Below are 17,949 nucleotides of genomic sequence, written 5' to 3' on the forward strand. Positions count from 1 at the left end.
CGCGGTGGTGCTGAGATGCTGTGTGCAGGAAAGATTGTATTGGGAGGGCTCTTTTCACCATTATCCAAGCCACATCCTGTTGACCGTTTGTCAGTTCCGGTGATGTGACCATCCATTAAATGGCGTCGCCCGTCTTTTTAGATAACTGCCCGATCGGATCCACCCTCTCCTTTCCCTGCAGGGCCCTCAGAACATTCCATGCCGACCACGGTCTGACGGTCTTGAGATCGAAAGGGCTCCAATTCAGGAACTTCTCCACCTGAGACAGTTGGTGGGGTACGGTCCAGCTGGACAGGACGTCCTGCATCTGCTCGGCCAGCGTGGCCAGACACAACCTTCTCCGTATGGGGACTGTCGCTATCATTGATATAAGAACCCAAATTTGCTCCATTTGATGACACGGCTTGCGGGTGTAACAGGCAGAGCTGCAGCGTTTCAATTTACACTCATCTGAAGTTCCCTTGAACCACCCCTTTATATAAATATCTTGGCTCAAATTTGGAATCTGACTACTTTCTATGAGATTTAAACCTTTTCGGATCCGGGTCAGTAAAAATTCTGCGAACATCTTCTGCTGGTGGGACCTCGAAGGTCTCGGTGGGCAAGGCGGCCAATCAGTGATTCGGGCAAGAGACACATTTCCCTCTTTAATTCGGCCTTTTGTTTGGAAGAACACTTGACTGTGATGGGTGTAAACCTTAACCTTCTGACCTCCAATAATGTGGAGGGAATTAGAAAGGGCTCAATACTATGTAGTTTAGCTCAGCTCCCTGGAGATGAGTCGATATAAAATTAATGGGATTAGCTTTACCATGATGGACCAGCCCAAGCATGGCGACAGAACTCACTGATGAGGAAGGGGGTTAAAGGGCACAGTCCTTTGTATAATGGGGGCGGCAAGCATCGGTTCAGTAACAATTCTAGTATTAAGGATTGTAAACAATTTTACAACACCAAGTTATAGTCCAACAAATTTATTTTAAAATAAATTCCACAAGCTTTCGGAGGCTTCCTCCTTCGTCGGGCGTCCATCCGCCCGACGAAGGAGGAAGCCTCCGAAAGCTTGTGGAATTTATTTTAAAATAAATTTGTTGGACTATAACTTGGTGTTGTAAAATTGTTTACAATTGTCAACCCCAGTCCATCACCGGCATCTCCACATCAGTATTAAGGATGATGATGATATTGGTGTGGCTCTCTGTCCACTGCCATTCAATTCCCTCCCGGAGTAGCCCATGCAGGGGAGCAGCAATTTCTGTATAGTCAGAGATAAAATCCCCACACAATCCTGTCATACCCAGAAACAAACGCAGAGAGGTCTAATCGGTAGACCGTGGTAAGGAGATGATAACCTTGACTTTATCCTCGTCCACAGACCGGGACCCTGCCTCTCCGATGACACCAAGCAACGTGATCTGAGGTTTCATCAACTGCAGCTTAGTAACATTGACCTTAAGTCCAGAGGACTCCAGTCGATGGAAAACCTCACTCACCATTCGCAGGTGATCTTCCCGTGTCTCGTTTTGTATTAGGATTTCATCCACATATTGGATGACAGCCCGGGGATTCACAGCCCTGTCAAAGCTCCTTTCATGTGAGCAGGGAAAATAGCGGGGCTGTTGTGGGAACCTTGAGAGAGGACGTTCGAAGTGTACTGATGTCCTTCGAAAGTAAAGGCGAATTTGTATTCTGAATCCGTGTGGTGCGGGCGATTCCAGAACCCGTTCGAGATATCTGTCACCGAATACCAGTGAGACCGATGGAACGTTCGAGGTATCTCTCACCGAATCCAGTGAGGCCGATGGACCGTTCGAGATATCTCTCACCGAATACCAGTGAGACCGATGGAACGTTCGAGATATCTCTCACCGAATACCATTAAGACAGATGGATCAGCTTGACTAACATCTCCTGGTATGAGGCCACAATAAGACTTATTGTTACAGTATATTTGTTTAATTACTTGTAATTTCCTGTTGCTCACCAAGAGCCGGTGATTTACTCATGAGCCACAGAGCAGAGCTATCTTCTGACAGACCATAATTTCACTGACCACCCCTGGTTCTCTAAACTTGTTATTATCCCTCATAAGCTTTCCATTGCCTCTCTCAGATAAGGGGTGCTATCTCCAGGGAGGTGGAGGGCGGGGCGGTAATCACCTGTTACACGAATACACGGATCCATTCGCCCACATTCATGTTAGTATTTGGCAAAAACTGTCTGATGCATTTCACACACCTGTCGAACCTTGGTGTCAGAGATGTAGTGGGTAATTTCACCACTACATGGGCGGTAAACTGATTGAGCAGAAATTAAAATCGGGCCAGTTCAAAAAAGGGCGGGAGATCCGCTCTATCAGTTCAGTCCCCAGCGATGGTGAAAATTTCCCTCCACGTGTTGGGAACCGATGCAGTTTGAGACAATGGGCCAACTTGTGAGCTTCGAAGATTGATACTAGGGCGTAGGTCAGGAAAGGTGTGGCTGATTTTAATTATCCCCGCTTGGCGGAAATGGGGTGGTGGAGGCTAGTAAATGGTGCAAGTTCACTTTTTTTTTTATTCGTTCATGGGATGTGGGCGTCGCTGGCGAGGCCGGCATTTATTGCCCATCCCATTTGCCCTTGAGAAGGTGGTGGTGAGACGCCTTCCTGAAACGCTGCAGTCCAAATGGTGACGGTTCCCCCACAGTGCTCTTTGGAAGGAAGTTCCAGGTTTATGACCCAGCGACGATGAGGGAACGGCGATATATTTCCAAGTCGGGATGGTGTGTGACTTGGTTTGGAACGTGCAGGTGGTGTTGTTCCCATGTGTCTGCTGCTCTTGTCCTTATCGGTGGCAGAGGTCGCGGGTTTGGGAGGTGCTGTCGAAGAAGCATTCGCGAGTTGCTGCAGTGCATCCTGTGGATGGTACACACTGCAGCCACAGTGCGCCGGTGGTGAAGGGATTGAATGTTTAGGGTGTTGGATGGGGTGCCAATCAAGCGTGCTGCTTTTTCCTGGATGGTGTCGAGCTTCTTCAGTGTTGTTAGAGCTGTACTCATCCAAGCAAGTGGAGAGTATTCCATCACACACCTGACTTGTGCCTTGTCGATGGTGGAAAGGCTTTGGGGAGTCACTCGCCGCAGAATACCCGGCCTCTGACCTGCTCTTGTAGCCACTCTATTAAAATGGCTCGTCCAGTTGAGTTTTTGGTCAATGGTGACCGCCAGGATGTTGATGGTGGGCGATTCGGCGATGGTAATGAAGTTGAATGTCAAGGGGAGGTGGTTCGACACTCTCTTGTTGGAGATGGTCATTGCCTGGCACTTATCTGGCGCGAATATTACTTGCAACGTTTGAGCCCAAGCCTGAATTTTGTACAGGTTTTGCTGCATGAGGGCTCGGACTCCTTCATTATTTGAGGGGTTGCGAATGGAACTGAACACTGTGCAATCATCAGCGAACATCCCCATTTCTGACCGTTATGGAGGGAAGGTCATTGATGAGGCAGCTGAAGATGGTTGGGCATCGGACACTGTCCTGAGGAACTCCTGCAGCAATGTCCTGGGGCTGAGATGATTGGCCTCCAACAACCACTACCATCTTCCTTTGTTCTAGTTATGACTCCAGCTACTGGAGACTTTTCCCACTGATTCCCATTTACTTCAATTTTACTAGGGCTCCTTGGTGCCACACTCGATCAAATTCTGCCTTCATGTCAAGGGCAGTCACTCTCACCTCACCTCTGGAATTCAGCTCTTTTGTCCATGTTTGGACGAAGGCTGTAATGAGGTCTGGAGCTGAGTGGTCCTGGCGGAACCCAAACTGAGCATGAGTGAGCAGTTTATTGGTGAGTAAGTGCCGCTTGATAGCATTGTGGACGACACCTTCTATCACTTTCCTGATGATTGAGGGTGGACTGATGGAGCGGTAATTGGCCGGATTGGATTTGTCCTGCTTTTTGTGGACAGGAGGTACCTGGGCAATGTTCCACATTGTGGGGTAGATGCCTGTGTTGCAGCTGTACTGGAACAGCTAGGCTAGAAACGTAGCCAGTTCTGGAGCACAAGTCTTCAGCGCTACAGCCGGGATGTTGCCTTTGCTGTATCCAGTTCTCTCAGCCGTTTCTTTATATCACGTGGAGTGAATGGAATTGGCTGAAGACTGGCTTCTCTGATGGTGGGGTATCGGGAGGATGCCGAGATGTATCATTTACTCGGCACTTTTGGCTGAAGATGGTTGCAAACGCTTCAGCCTTGCCTTTTGCACTCACGTGCTGGACTCCACCATCATTGAGGATGGGAATGTTTGCAGAGCCTCCTCCTCCCGTTAGTTGTTTAATTGTCCACCACCATTCACGTCTGGATGTGGCAGGACTGGGGAGCTTTGATCTGATCCGTTGGTTGTGGAATCGCTCAGCTCTGTCGATAGCATGTTGCTTCTACTGTTTAGCATGCATGCAGTCCTGAGTTGTTGCTTCACCAGGTTGGCACCTCATTTTTAGGTGTGCCTGGTGCTGCTCCTGGCATACTCTTCTACAGTCCTCATTGAACCAGGGGTTGATGCCCTGGCTTGTTGGTGATGGATGAGTGAGGAATATGCCGGGCCATGAGGTTACAGATTGTGCTGGAATACAATTCTGCTGCTGTTGATGCCCCACAGAACGTCATAGATGCCCAGTTTTGAGCTTCTAGATCTGTTCTGAATCTATCCCATTTAGCACGATGGCCGTGCCACACAACACGTTGGATGGTGTCTCCAGTGCGAAGACGGGACTTCGTCTCCACGAGGACTGTGCGGTGGTCTCACCTACCAATACTGTCATGGACAGATGCATCTGCGACAGGTGGGTTGGTGAGGCCCAGGTCAATTAAGTTTCTCCCCCATGTCGGTTCGCTCATCACCTGCCGCATGCCCAGTCTGGCATGTATGTCCTTCAGCACTCGGCCAGCTCGGTCAGTAGTGGTGCTGCCGAGCCACTCTTGGTGATGGACATTTTAGTCCCCCACCCAGAGTATATTCTGTGCCCTTGCTACCCTTTGTGCTTCCTCCAAGTGGTGTTCAACATAGAGGAGGACTGACTCATCAGCTGAGGGAGGGCGGTAGGTGGTAATCAGCAGGAGGTTTCCTTGCCCATGTTTGACCTGATGCCATATGATTTCCTGAGGTCCAGAGTCAATGTTGAGGACTCCCACGGCCACTCCCTCCTGATTGTATATCATTGTAACAACACCTCTGGTAGGTCTGTCCTGCCGGTGGGACATGACATACTCAGGGATGGTGATGGAAGAGTCTGGGACGTTGGCTGAAAGGTATGATTCTGTGAGTATGGCTATGTCAGGCTGTTGCTTGACTAGTCTGTGGGACAGCTCTCCCAATTTTGGCACAATTCCCCAGATGTTAGTGAGGAGGATTTTGCAGGGTCGACTGGGCTTGGATTGCCTTTGTCGTGTCCAGTGCCTCGTGGTCCGGTTTTATTCTTATTGTGACTTTTTTTACCCATATTTTACAACTGGGTGGCTTGCTCGGCCATTTCAGAGAGCAATTAAGAATCAACCACATTGCTGTGGGTCTGGAGTCACTTATAGGCCAGACCGGGTAAGGACTTCATGTTTCTTTCCCTGAAGGGCATTGGTGAACCAAATGGGATTTTACGACAATTCGGTAATTTAATTGCCACCATTACTGATACGAGTATTTTAATTCCAGATTTTATTTAATTAATTGAGCTTAAATTCCCCAGTTGCTGTGGTGGGATTTGAACTCATGATTCTGGATTATTAGACTAGGCCTCTGGATTACTGGTCTAGTCACATAACCACTATGTGCAACACTGGGCACCAAACTTTAAAAATGATGTCCAGGCCTTCGAGAGGGTACCTCGGAGATTTTCGAGAGTGATGCCGTGGATGAAGGACTTCAATTACGTGGAGAGATTGGAGAAGCTGGGATTAATCTCCTTAGATCAGAGAAGGTTAAGGGAGACCAAATAGAGGTGATTAAAATAATGAGGGTTTTTTTATAGAGTGAATAGGGTAAACAGTTTACTCTGGCAACTGGATAGGTAACCAGAGGTCATAGCTTTAAAATAATTGGCAAAACAACTAGGGGGAAATTAGGAGAATATTTTTCACACAGAGCGTTGTTAAGCACTGCAGGAACAGAGTGAAACGGGTCTGCTTGTGTTTCTGGATTCAGTGTACACGCGGAGAAATCGGTAAAATGTAGAAATGAATCGGCAGGAGTGAACATGGTCAATACAATTATATGAAAACTGTAAATAAAGCCGCTCATTTTTGTTGGACCAGTCATTTCTGAGCACAGCTTTTAACTTTATTCCTGAGGGTGGTCTCATTAAGATAATGTCCTCGGCATTGAGGTGTTTGTGATTTATCCATATCATCATTTACATAGGAGGCAAACCTGATGATGTAATGTGTTTGTTCAAATGATTGTAACTAACAGCAATGATCAGGGTAAAACCACATGAGTGGAGATTTATCCCCTGTATAAATCAGGGTTGGTTGCAATGTGTCAGCTCAGAGTGCCTGCCGGAGCTGCGGTTTCCCGGCCAACAGAAGTCACTGCTTCTCACCGAAATGGGATATCCATTGATCTATCAGATAGAAGACATTTTTTATCCTGTTCTTGCAGCCGTTGGAGTTTCGGGTAAGCCGTTGTCTCAGCTGTTAATGGCTTAAATCCTTGTTAACTGTGATGCTGTACTTGGCACATTTATGCTCCCATCATGTTTTACACAGCCGCCTGTTCTGTTCTATCAGTTGATGGAATCACTTAAGACTCTGCTCTTTCGGTCTTGTAGCAGCTGCATTATATCTGTAATGTACCTTTTACATCGAACCCTTGCATTGTTACTGGATTACGCTTAGTACTGAATGTATTTAAATCAGGTGTATGGGCTAAGAGCTGGTAACAGTCCATCACGGGCTGTTAACAGTTTCATATTGTGGGACGAACCTGTCCTGGAATATTTTTTCATCAGTGTGTTTTAAGTGATTGATGATGTGGCAGCTCACGAACTCAGTGTTACAAGGAAGTAGCGCAATGTCCTCCCTGCCTAATAACAGAGTTCAGTTTAACTGGGATTTCTATGTATTTATTGGTTATCATTATTATGAAAGATTATTTCATAGTCTGTGTAATTGATGCGGCATCAGAAGTCTGCCTACTGAACTGAGTTTGTTGCTGATTCTTTCACATCTCCTTCTCTGCTCCATTGTGGATGAATTCAATGTAAAATGCACTGTTTTGAGGTTATGCTGTATCAGTTTGCATTGTTTCTGTTGGAATCATGAGCCATTCTGTGGATTGTCGGTTGCTGCGGTGATGTTGGCGTTTTGTTAATTGGACAATGTCGCCATCTAACGTTGCACTTTATAATTACAGTGGAAGGAATTTCAATTGTTGTGAGGTGTGTCTGGAAGAGGCATTCGATTCTGTTTATTCCGTGCATTGTAAATAAAGTGCCAAAGTGCAGGTGAACAACTATAAACTTGGATGATCTGTCGAAACATTAAACTATTCACAGAGGCTTCGCCATTTATTAAACTGACACCAAAAATAGGATCATTGGAACACGGGGCTGGTGAAGAGAAAGCAGGCGCAGGATGTTAGAATTTACTCGGATGTGTAAAGCGGTATTGAGAAAGAGAGTAGATTCAGTGCGGAGAGATAGAGAGGAGCGATAGGGAACGAAACTGAGAAGGAAAACGAGAGGGAGGCGGGAGAAGGAACGCGAGAGGAGAAAGCGTGAGACGGAGAGAGAGAGGGACAAAGAGAGAGGGAGAGCAGCAGCGGGGTGAACAATTCATCGGAATGAACTACTGCAAGTTCCAGTACAATTATGAATAGGAAATGTGAATTGAAAGTGTTATTAGGATGTTGTCAGATTGTGAGAAGTTTATTGTGCTCTCGCCGAGTGTGTGTTTATGACAATCAGGTCCTCGGTCTGTTTAGGTGAATGTTCCTTTTACTTATTTACTGACGAAATAAAAAAAAACATAATTGAAATGTATTGGAAGAATAGGCTCAGCCATTTCTTGATCGTATTGAATTATTCGGATATTGTATTCTAATAGCTGTGTATCAGTTTAATTCAATAAAGATCGAGGCTAATTTAATGAATATATTTTAATTCAATTTGAATTGAATGTGCAAAGTAAATTTATTGAACTCATTTTATACCCAACGAGCTGTACCCTGACACTAAAAATCATTGAAAATAAATGTTGAATTTATTAATTGAGTTGTGTTAGTGGGATCTATAGATTAGATTTCCTCTAACCCTCTGCTGCATTCTCTCCCTGTGAATCACAGCCTCTCCTCACACTGCATTAAATCGTCTGCCTCATCATCCGTTGCTTCAATTTATCCGCTTTCCCAAATCATCTGCTCCTGACTCTCCTCCAGCTCCGACATTTCCTTTTCCTTGTCTCCCTCCCATTCTCACTCACTGGCTACGTCTCCAGCTGCCTTTCCCGTATTGTGCCGGCCCCTATTGGTTCTCCTAACCCAGAGCAACAAACCTCGCCCTGTCCGACCTTCCCGACCTTCTCTCTCTTTCCCGTCCGTCTGCAGCCCAAATCCGGATTTAATCGGCTGGATTCCCGCTCAGTAAAACCCCTTCTCGCTTCCGCACTGGCACTGTGCTCTCACTCGGCCCTTCCAGTAGAAAAGGTGCTCACTTTATTCACTTTCTATATCAATTTCGTGGTAGTGGTTGTTGGAGGCCAATCAGCTCAGCCCCAGGGCATTGCTGCAGGAGTTCCTCAGGGCAGTGTCCTCGGCCCAACCATCTTTAGCTGCATCATCAATGACCTTCCCCCCATCATAAGGTCAGAAATTGAGATGTTCGCTGATGATTGCACAGTGTTCAGTTCCATTCGCAACCCCTCAGATAATGAAGCAGCCCGAGCCCGCATGCAGCAAGACCTGAACAACACCCAGGCTTGGGCTCATAAGTGGCAAGTAACATTCGCGCCAGACAAGTGGCAGGCAATGACCATCTCCAACAAGAGAGAATCTAAACACCTCCCCTTAACATTCAACGGCATTACCATCGCCGAATGCCCCGCCATTAACATCCTGGGGGTCACCATTGACCAGAAACTTAACTGGACCAGCCATATAAATACTGTGGCTGCAAGAGCAGGTCAGAGGCTGGGTATTCTGCGGCGAGTGATTCACCTCCTGACTCCCCAAAGCCTTTCCACCATCTACAAGGCACAAGTCAGGAGTGGAATGGAATACTTTCCACTTGCTTCGATGAGTGCAGCTCCAACAACACTCAATAAGCTCGACACCATCCAGGAAAAAGCAGCCCGCTTGATTGGCAACCCATCCACCACCATAAGCATTCACTCTCTTCACCACCGGCACACAGTGGCTGCAGTGTGTACCATCCACAGGATGCACTGAAGCAACTCGCCAAGGCTTCTTCGACAGCACCTCCCAAACCCGCGACCTCAACCACCTAGAAGGACAAGAGTAACAGGTACATTGGAACAACACCACCTGCACCTTCCCCTCCAAGTCACACACCATCCCGACTTGGAAATATATCGCCGTTCCTTCATCGTCGCTGGGTCAAAATCCTGGAACTCCCTACATAACAGCACTGTGGGAGAACCTTCACCACATGGACTGCAGCGGTTTAATAAGGCGGCTCACCACCACCTTCTCAAGGGCAATTAGTGATGGGCAATAAATGTCGGCCTCTCCAGCGACGCCCACATCCCATGAACGAATAATAATTTAAAAAATCCCAATTCATTATTGATAATTGTGTTTGAAAACATTTCTCTGCCCGAAAGCGTTGCCCAGGTCAGTGAATCACTTTCCACTCTTCGATGCAGCAACAAAGCTGGAAATTTCACCCCAGACCCTGTCAAACTGCTGCTTTAACTCCAGGGCTGATCAGTAATTTCCCTGCTTCCTTTTCTCTCCCTTACAGTTAACTTGGTGGCGATTGTGATCCTGTCCCGAGGAAAGTGCGGACTCTCCAAATGTATCACTTGCTACCTGGTGGGAATGGCAGTGGCCGATCTCCTGGTCGTTATCACCGATGTTATATTGAGGAGGATCGTTGGAATATATATCGCGTTTTCATTCTTGGACATGACTCCAGTATGCTGTCTCGTTGAATTCATGGTTTTTGCAAGCACCGAGGTTTCTGTTTGGCTCACGGTCGCTTTCACCTTTGATCGATTTGTGGCCATTTGTTGTGAGAAGCTGAAAACAAAATATTGCACCGAGAAAACGGCAGCTGTGGTTCTGGGAACAGTGAGTGTGCTGAGCTGTTTAGAAAGTCTCCCTTGGTATTTTATATATGAACCTAAATTTATAATTGATAATGTTCCCTGGTATTGTATCACTAAATCGCGCTTCTTTACTTCACCCATATGGGCCGCATTTGAAATGTTTCACAACATTTTAACCCCTTGTGTCCCGTTCTTTCTGATTTTGCTCCTCAATGTTCTGACCATCAGACGTATTTTAGTGGCCAGTAGAGTTCGCAGGGAATTCCGGAACCGCAACAATGGAGAGAATCTCAAGGATCCAGAGATGGAGAACCGAAAAAAATCCATCATTTTACTCTTCAGCATATCGGGGAGTTTTATATTATTATGGTTGACACAATTTGTGTATAACATTTATGCACGAATTGCAGGCACTCGGTATTATTATTCTGCCACTGACATTAATTTTATCACAGAACACTCATCATTTATGCTGCAGCTTCTCAGTTCCTGCACAAACACGTGTATTTATGTCTTGACCCAGAATAAATTCAGAGAGGAACTGAAGAATGCGGTGAAATACCCACTCAATCTGATTGTTAAATTAGTTAAATTGTAGAAAGAGCTGAAAGGTAGAACTACTTTCTATTTCATTCTCCATCTCCTACACTTCCAAGGGGACTTTCATCTGATATGATATTGTATCGATAATCCAACCTATTGAGGCTCTGCTTACGATACATGAAATATCGCTCAAAAAGGTGGCAATGAAGAGCTCAGCTAGACTTCAAGTGTACGGCCGCTCTGCATCTATAACATAATGGTCAAACTTGGCAATCACACTCACTGCTGTGGGCCTTATCAGAATAGGTGCACTCTACAGAATTGGAAAGCGAACAAGAGAGACAGACAGACAGACGAAGAGAGAACGAGAGAAGGACAGTGAGGCAGAGAGAGAGGGAGAGAGAGAGACAGAGAAAGATTGAGGGAGAAAGAGAGACAGACAGGCAGACAGACAGAAACAATCAAATACACAGAAAGAAAAGTAGGAAAATAGAGAGAGAAAGAGACAGTCAAACAAAAAGAAAAAAACAGAGGAAAAGAAAGAAAGAGTGATAAACAGAGAGATAGTGAAAGAGGTAAACCGGAAGGGAAAGAACGAGGTAAACCGAGAGAGAAAAACACAGTATCAGCAAGCGACAGAGAAAACTCGAGGGGCAGAGACGGAGACCAGAGGAGAAATGGAGAGCTGCAGGTAGTGCATAATCCTTACAATTAGGGGCAAACTTTTAAAATCCCCAAGATAGAATTACCCTTCCATAATTCTCGCTCTAAATTTTCCCCCGAGCAAGAACTCTCACTTGCTTTATGGAAATGGAAGTTCTTCATCTCCCAATGTGGAACATTTCCCCCCGTCTTAATCATGTACATAGAATCGCAGAATCGTACAGCACAGAAAGAGGCCATTCGGCCCATCGTTCCTGTGCCAGCTCTTCGGAAGAGCTATCAATTTAGTCCCACTCCTCTGCTCTTTCTCCATAGCACTGTAATTTTATGCGCTTCAGCTCCAATAACATTCAAGAAGCTCGACACCATCCGGGACAAAGCAGCCCGCTTGATTGTCGCCCCATCCACCACCCTAAACATTCACTCCCTTCACCACCGGCGCACTGTGGCTGCAGTGTGTACCATCCACAGGATGCACTGCAGCAACTCGCCAAGGCTTCTTCGCCAGCGACGCCCACATCCCATGAAGGAATAAAAAAATGATGGAAAATACAAATTGGACTGGGCTAATGGCAAAGGAATTAAAAATGATGGTGCAGCAAATATGACAGGTAGAAATAGCGGATTTATTAGATGAATATCTGAGGTAGCTGGTAATGTTGTTGTTTGGAATCACTGTCTCATTCACCACGAAGCTTTGGCCTGCAAGTGTATTCGCCGTGACCTTATGGCAGTACTGACGGAAGTAGTGAAAATTGTTCATTTCATTAAAGGCAGCTCACTGAACTGCGTGTTTTTGAAGCGTTATGTTTAGAAATCGGAGCTGGGCTTACTCATTTACTGTTTCAAACTAAACTACGATGGCTGTCACGGGGCAGGGTGCTTCCAAGGGTGTATGACATCACTTGTATGACCTCAGGAAAGAGATTCACATTATTCTGGAAGAGGAACATTCTAACTTGGCAAATTTGTTTCACGATGACAGTTGGCTATATAAGTTGTCATAACTGGCTGATGTGTTCTCAATTTTAAACGAACTGAATTTGAAGTTACAAGGAAGAGGCAATGACCGACATCCGGCGACTAATGGCGCCGCAGGCCCCACAATCCGCCGCGTCCCAGAAAACCCTCTATTTCTCCAAGGCGCTGATATCCGGTCACACTGCGCATGCTCCCAAGGCCCGCCCTGCATTCTGGTAACGCCTTGGTTCTGTTGTTTGTCGCGAGTCGGAATCGGTGGAAACGGGAGATGAAACCGGGAAGCAGCGGGTAGGACGGGGCAGGCGCTGGATGGAGGCTTTAATGGAGCCTGAGGGTCCCCGGCTCTGATTCGGGGCCTCAGCCGCATTCTGTGTTGCTAAGACTCCGCTCGGCCCCGCTCAGTCTCCATGCTCCGGCCACCAGCTTTTACGGCGACTACGCGCTGCGCCCCTTCCATTGGAGATAGGCCGTATTGAACCTCGCGGGCCATTCCGGGTAAGATCATCCGCCATTTTAAACCCCACTTGCTGATATTTCTGTGCTGGGGTTGAGAAGGGCGAGGATTATCGGATCAAAAGCTAAATCCTGCAGATGCTGCAACTTTGAAATGAAAAACAGAAAATGCTATAAATCCTCAGCAAATCAGGCAGCATTAGTGGAGAAAGAAACAGAGTTAACGTTTCAGGTCAGAGTTAAGGTTTCGTCAGAGCTGAAAGAAGTTAAATATATAACAGTTTTTAAGCAAATACAAAGCCAGGGAAAGGGTTGGGAGGACAGAACCAAAGGGAACGTCTGTGATAGGGTGGAGGGCAGGAGTGATGGAATGACAAAATGGATGATGGTGCAAGGCAGGAAGGGTGGTCATGGGACAAGTAAAGACGGATTTGGAGGAACATGAAAGGGCTCCAGTCAGTTGGGTGTGTAAGTGAGACCGTAAGCCGAACGAAGCGCACTTGAAGCGGAGAGAGAGGGACACGCTCTGTACCCGGGCGCAAAAATTCATCCACAGCCCAGACATCACTTGTTTCCCACATGGCAATATAGGAATATATTAATGAGAACGATTTATGTTAATTGCTTTTACGTCGTTCCGTTTATGAATTGACTCATGATTCTCAAAATTCTCAACTCAGATTCAAAGCCCCTCAACTTCACCCGGCAGCGTAATGTTGGCGAGTGGTGATTGATTGCCCCGGGAACCAACAGGAAGAGAGCTCAGGCCGGAGGGCCAAGGGAGCAGGGTGTCCTGCACCAATCGCGGTGCTTGAAGGGTCGAACATTGGTCGGCGAGTCAGGTGAGTTACTGGGAACCCCTGTTAATAATTTATTTTAAAAGCTGAATCGAGATTTATTTTGTCAAGAAAATAGTTTAACATTTGTCAGTATTTGTTTACCTGGAGTTCCTATTATTAGTTTCAGACACTTCAGTGCCAAGTGGATCATGTTTTTAAAGGTCATTCATTTCCCTCTTTCCATGTCGCCTCCGAGAACTCTGCGTTCCTCCAACTCTGGCATCATGTTCATCCCCCACTTCCGTCGCTCCACCATTGGCGGCCGTGCCTTCAGTTGCCAAGGCCCTGAGCTCTTTGACCAAGCTCAGTCCCAATGCCTCCTTCTTTGGCTCAGTGTCAATTATTTTTGATTACTTTCTTGTAAAGTGCCTTGGTTTTTATTACGTTTTACTGCGCTATGTAAATGCAGCTTGTTGTTGATCTGCTCCCGTTGGCCACAGCTTTGCCGGACAGAATCAGCCAGGGACGGCGGCTTTGCTGCTCCCCATGGTCGAAATGCCGGCAGCTCGCTGCATAGGCTCACAAGTGCAGAATTACCAATTGGCCGGGAACTGGAGGGCAATCAGTGACTGGGGCCGAATCCCAACATCACGCAGCACCTTCAGGATAGAAAGGGAGAAAAAATAGAGGCTGTGATGAATCTGGATTTCAAACAGCGAGGATATGTCAAGGAGAGAGAGTGTGGGACGGGGGATTTACAGATTAATAGGGGGAAGGAGGGAGAGTGTGGGACGGGGGATTTACAGATTAATAGGGGCAAGGAGGGAGAGTGTGTGGGACGGAGCATTTACAGCTAAAAGGGGCAAGGAGGGAGAGTGTGTGGGACGGGGGATTTACATCTTAATAGGGGCAAGGAGGGAGAGTGTGTGGGACGGGGGATTCACAGCTTAATAGGGGCACGGAGGGTGAGTGTGTGGGACGGGGCATTTACAGCTAAAAGGGGCAAGGAGGGAGAGTGTGTGGGACGGGGCATTTACAGCTAAAAGGGGCAAGGAGGGAGAGTGTGTGGGACGGGGGATTTACATTTTAATAGGGGCAAGGAGGGAGAGTGTGGGACGGGGGATTTACAGATTAATAGGGGCAAGGAGGGAGAGTGTGTGGGACGGGGCATTTACAGCTAAAAGGGGCAAGGAGGGAGAGTGTGTGGGACGGGGGATTTACATCTTAATAGGGGCAAGGAGGGAGAGTGTGTGGGACGAGGGATTTACAGATTAATAGGGGCAAGGAGGGAGAGTGTGTGGGACGGGGGATTTACATCTTAATAGGGGCAAGGAGGGAGAGTGTGTGGGAAGGGGGATTTACAGCTAAAAGGGGCAAGGAGGGAGAGTGTGTGGGACGGGGGATTTACATATTAATAGGGGCAAGGAGGGAGAGTGTGTGGGACGGGGGATTTACAGCTAAAAGGGGCAAGGAGGGAGAGTGTGTGGGACGGGGGATTTACAGATTAATAGGGGCAAGGAGGGAGAGTGTGTGGGACGGGGGATTTACAGCTAAAAGGGGCAAGGAGGGAGAGTGTGTGGGACGGGGGATTTACATATTAATAGGGGCAAGGAGGGAGAGTGTGTGGGACGGGGGATTTACAGCTAAAAGGGGCAAGGAGGGAGAGTGTGTGGGACGGGGGATTTACATCTTAATAGGGGCAAGGAGGGAGAGTGTGTGGGACGAGGGATTTACAGATTAATAGGGGCAAGGAGGGAGAGTGTGTGGGACGGCGGATTTGCAGCTCAATAGGGGGAAGGGAGAAAATAATGTTACTGAGAAACTAGAACTGTCTGTTGTGAATTTCTATCCTCTACTTACAGTGATCACTTATGTAAATGATGAGGACAGACGCATAGACAAGGCTTGTATTCTCATAAATATACAAGATTAAGGGGTGATCTAATTGAGGTGATTAAGAAGATAATAGGGTTTGATAGGGTAGAAAGAGATAAATTATTTCCTCTGGTGGGAGAGTCTAGAACAAGGGGGCATCAGCTTAAAATAAGAGCTGGGCCGTTGAGGGGTGATGTCAGGAAGCAATTCTTCACACCAACGGTAGTGGAAATCTGGAACTCTCTCCCCCGGAAAGCTGGGGGTCAATTGATAATTTCAAAACTGAGATTGATAGATTTTTGTCAGGCAAGCGTATTAAGTGTTATCGTGCCAAGGCGAGTAGTTGGAGTTGAGATACAGATCAGCCATGACCTAATTGAATGATGGAACAGGCTCGAGAGGCTGCATGGCCTACTCCTGTTGCTATGTTCCTAAATGCAGCCATCCGCAATAAGGTTGTGGATGGAAAGGGCCGTGTTCACAAGTGAAAGGAATCTGGAGAGAGATGTGGAGAGAGGACGTGACTGGTCAGGGAGAGTCTGAAAATGAAGGAGAAACCGTGACTCGTCAGGGAGTGTCTGTAAATGAAAGAGAAATGGTGACGAGTCAGTGAGTGTCCGTAAATGAAGGAGCAATGGTTATATAAGATACAGATATACAGATATAAGTGTATATAAATATAGCAGAAATGGTAACTGGTCAGGCAGCGTCTCTAAATGAACAAGAATGGTGACGGGTCAGGGAGTGTCTGATAATGAAGCAGAAATGGTGACTGAACAGGAAGCGTCTGGAAATGAAGGAGAAATGGTTACGGGTCAGGGAGAGTTTGCAAATGAGGAAGAAAGGCTGACTGGTCAGGGAGCCAACATCACCAAAAGTGGGAGATATCACAGATGGACAGCTTACAGGCAGCTTCAGGGAGGGACATGGTGTCGAAAAGAGGACGAGAGCATAAACACCCAGCCAGAATCAGCACCTTCAGGGGAGTGAGAATACTTAAATAGAAAGAAAAATGTTGGAGATAGTCCGATGGGTTTGCATTTCAGCAGAGGGAGGAGGGTGAGTGAGTGGGACAGGGATTTACAGTCTGGGGGAATGAGCAGGAAGAATTTTCCATAGAAACTAAAATTGCCTGTTGTGAATTTCTATCCTCCATTCACAGTGTAAACTCCTTTCACAGGGTATTCGAAGGGGACGTGTTGCAGACGGGAAACTTAAGATCTGACAGCCACTCTATTCACCAGCATCCGAAGATCATCGTGCTTTGAATATAGAAGGAGGAATGTTTGTCTGTTCTGTCTGTGGCAAAACATTTCAAACATCACTGTGACTGGAATAGCACCAAGAGACACACACACCCGAGTGAGAGTGTTCCAGTGCACTGACTGTGGAAAGAGTTTTAACCAGTTACACAGCCGGAAAAGAAACATTGCAAAGCAGGGAGAAATCATTCACGTGTTCTGTGTGTGGACGAGGCTTCAACAGATTATCCAACCTGGAGAGACACAAGGACACCCGCACCATGGAGAAACCGTGGAAATGTGGGGGCTGTGGGAGGGGATTCAGTTACTCGTCCCGGCTGGAAACTCATCGACCCAGTCACACCTGGGAGAGGCCGTTCACCTGCTCCGTGTGTGGGAAGGGATTCACTCTCTCATCCAGCCTCACTGAACACCAACTTGTTCACATTGATGAGAGACCCTTTAAGTGTTCTGACTGTGAGAAGAGCTTTAAAAGAAAAAAGTATCTGCTGACACACCAACGCACTCACACTGGGGAGGCGCCGTTCACCTGCACTAAGTGTGAGAAAGGATTCATTCGATCATCCCACCTGCTGAGTCACCAGCCAGTTCACACTGGGGAGAGGCCATTCACTTGCTCCATATGTGGGAAAAGATTCACTTGTTCATCCAACCTTCTGAGACACCAAATTGCTCACACTGATAAGACACCATTTAAATGTTCTGTCTGTGAGAAGAGCTTCAAAAGAACGGGGGGTCTGCTGACACACCAGCGAGTTCACACCGGGAGAGGCCGTTCACCTGCTCCTTGTGTGGGATGGGATTCATTCGTTCGTCCCACCTACTGAGTCATCAGCGAGTTCACCTGTGACTGCAGGGGTTGGATTCTGATGTTGTTGCTGCTGTTAATCACATCCAGGACTCAACCATGTTCATTCTGACAGTTGGGGTTTGTTTCTGATGTTAATAACCCCTTTAACTGAGCTGGAGTTTACAATTCTGTACAAGTGTCAAATAAATCAGCTTTCTTTTAAACAGAGTGCGCCTAGTCCTTGATATCTCTATGATAAGACAAACTGATTGAGGATTTATTATGAAGTGAGGAGAATCGATCTTAGAACTGAGATCCTATACCTTTTAAAAAGATGGATGTGCAA

The 17,949-nt window shown here is 46.8% G+C and overlaps 2 protein-coding genes across 2 annotated transcripts; both read left to right on the forward strand.

Moving 5' to 3' along the window:
* The first annotated feature begins 5,620 nt into the window (after positions 1-5,620).
* On the forward strand, positions 5,621-10,855 carry LOC137312584 (probable G-protein coupled receptor 139). The gene is made up of 3 exons (XM_067979114.1): positions 5,621-5,641; positions 6,496-6,646; positions 9,951-10,855. The coding sequence occupies exons 1-3, from the start codon at positions 5,621-5,623 to the stop codon at positions 10,853-10,855; spliced, it is 1,077 nt and encodes a 358-aa protein (XP_067835215.1).
* Positions 10,856-17,073: 6,218 nt separating this feature from the next.
* LOC137312585 (gastrula zinc finger protein XlCGF7.1-like) lies at positions 17,074-17,640 on the forward strand. The gene has a single exon (XM_067979115.1). The coding sequence runs from the start codon at positions 17,074-17,076 to the stop codon at positions 17,638-17,640; it is 567 nt and encodes a 188-aa protein (XP_067835216.1).
* Positions 17,641-17,949: the final 309 nt, after the last annotated feature.

This window comes from Heptranchias perlo, unplaced genomic scaffold (genome assembly GCF_035084215.1).
Source record: "Heptranchias perlo isolate sHepPer1 unplaced genomic scaffold, sHepPer1.hap1 HAP1_SCAFFOLD_43, whole genome shotgun sequence".
Lineage (NCBI taxonomy): Eukaryota > Metazoa > Chordata > Chondrichthyes > Hexanchiformes > Hexanchidae > Heptranchias > Heptranchias perlo.

Coding starts and splice junctions, on each gene's coding strand:
- LOC137312584 (XM_067979114.1), top strand. CDS start 5,621: ATGGGATTTTACGACAATTCG. Junction 5,642..6,495: donor TGGGATTTTACGACAATTCG/GTAATTTAATTG, acceptor TGTATAAATCAG/GGTTGGTTGCAATGTGTCAG. Junction 6,647..9,950: donor TGCAGCCGTTGGAGTTTCGG/GTAAGCCGTTGT, acceptor TCTCCCTTACAG/TTAACTTGGTGGCGATTGTG.
- LOC137312585 (XM_067979115.1), top strand. CDS start 17,074: ATGGAGAAACCGTGGAAATGTGGGGGCTGTGGGAGGGGATTCAGTTAC.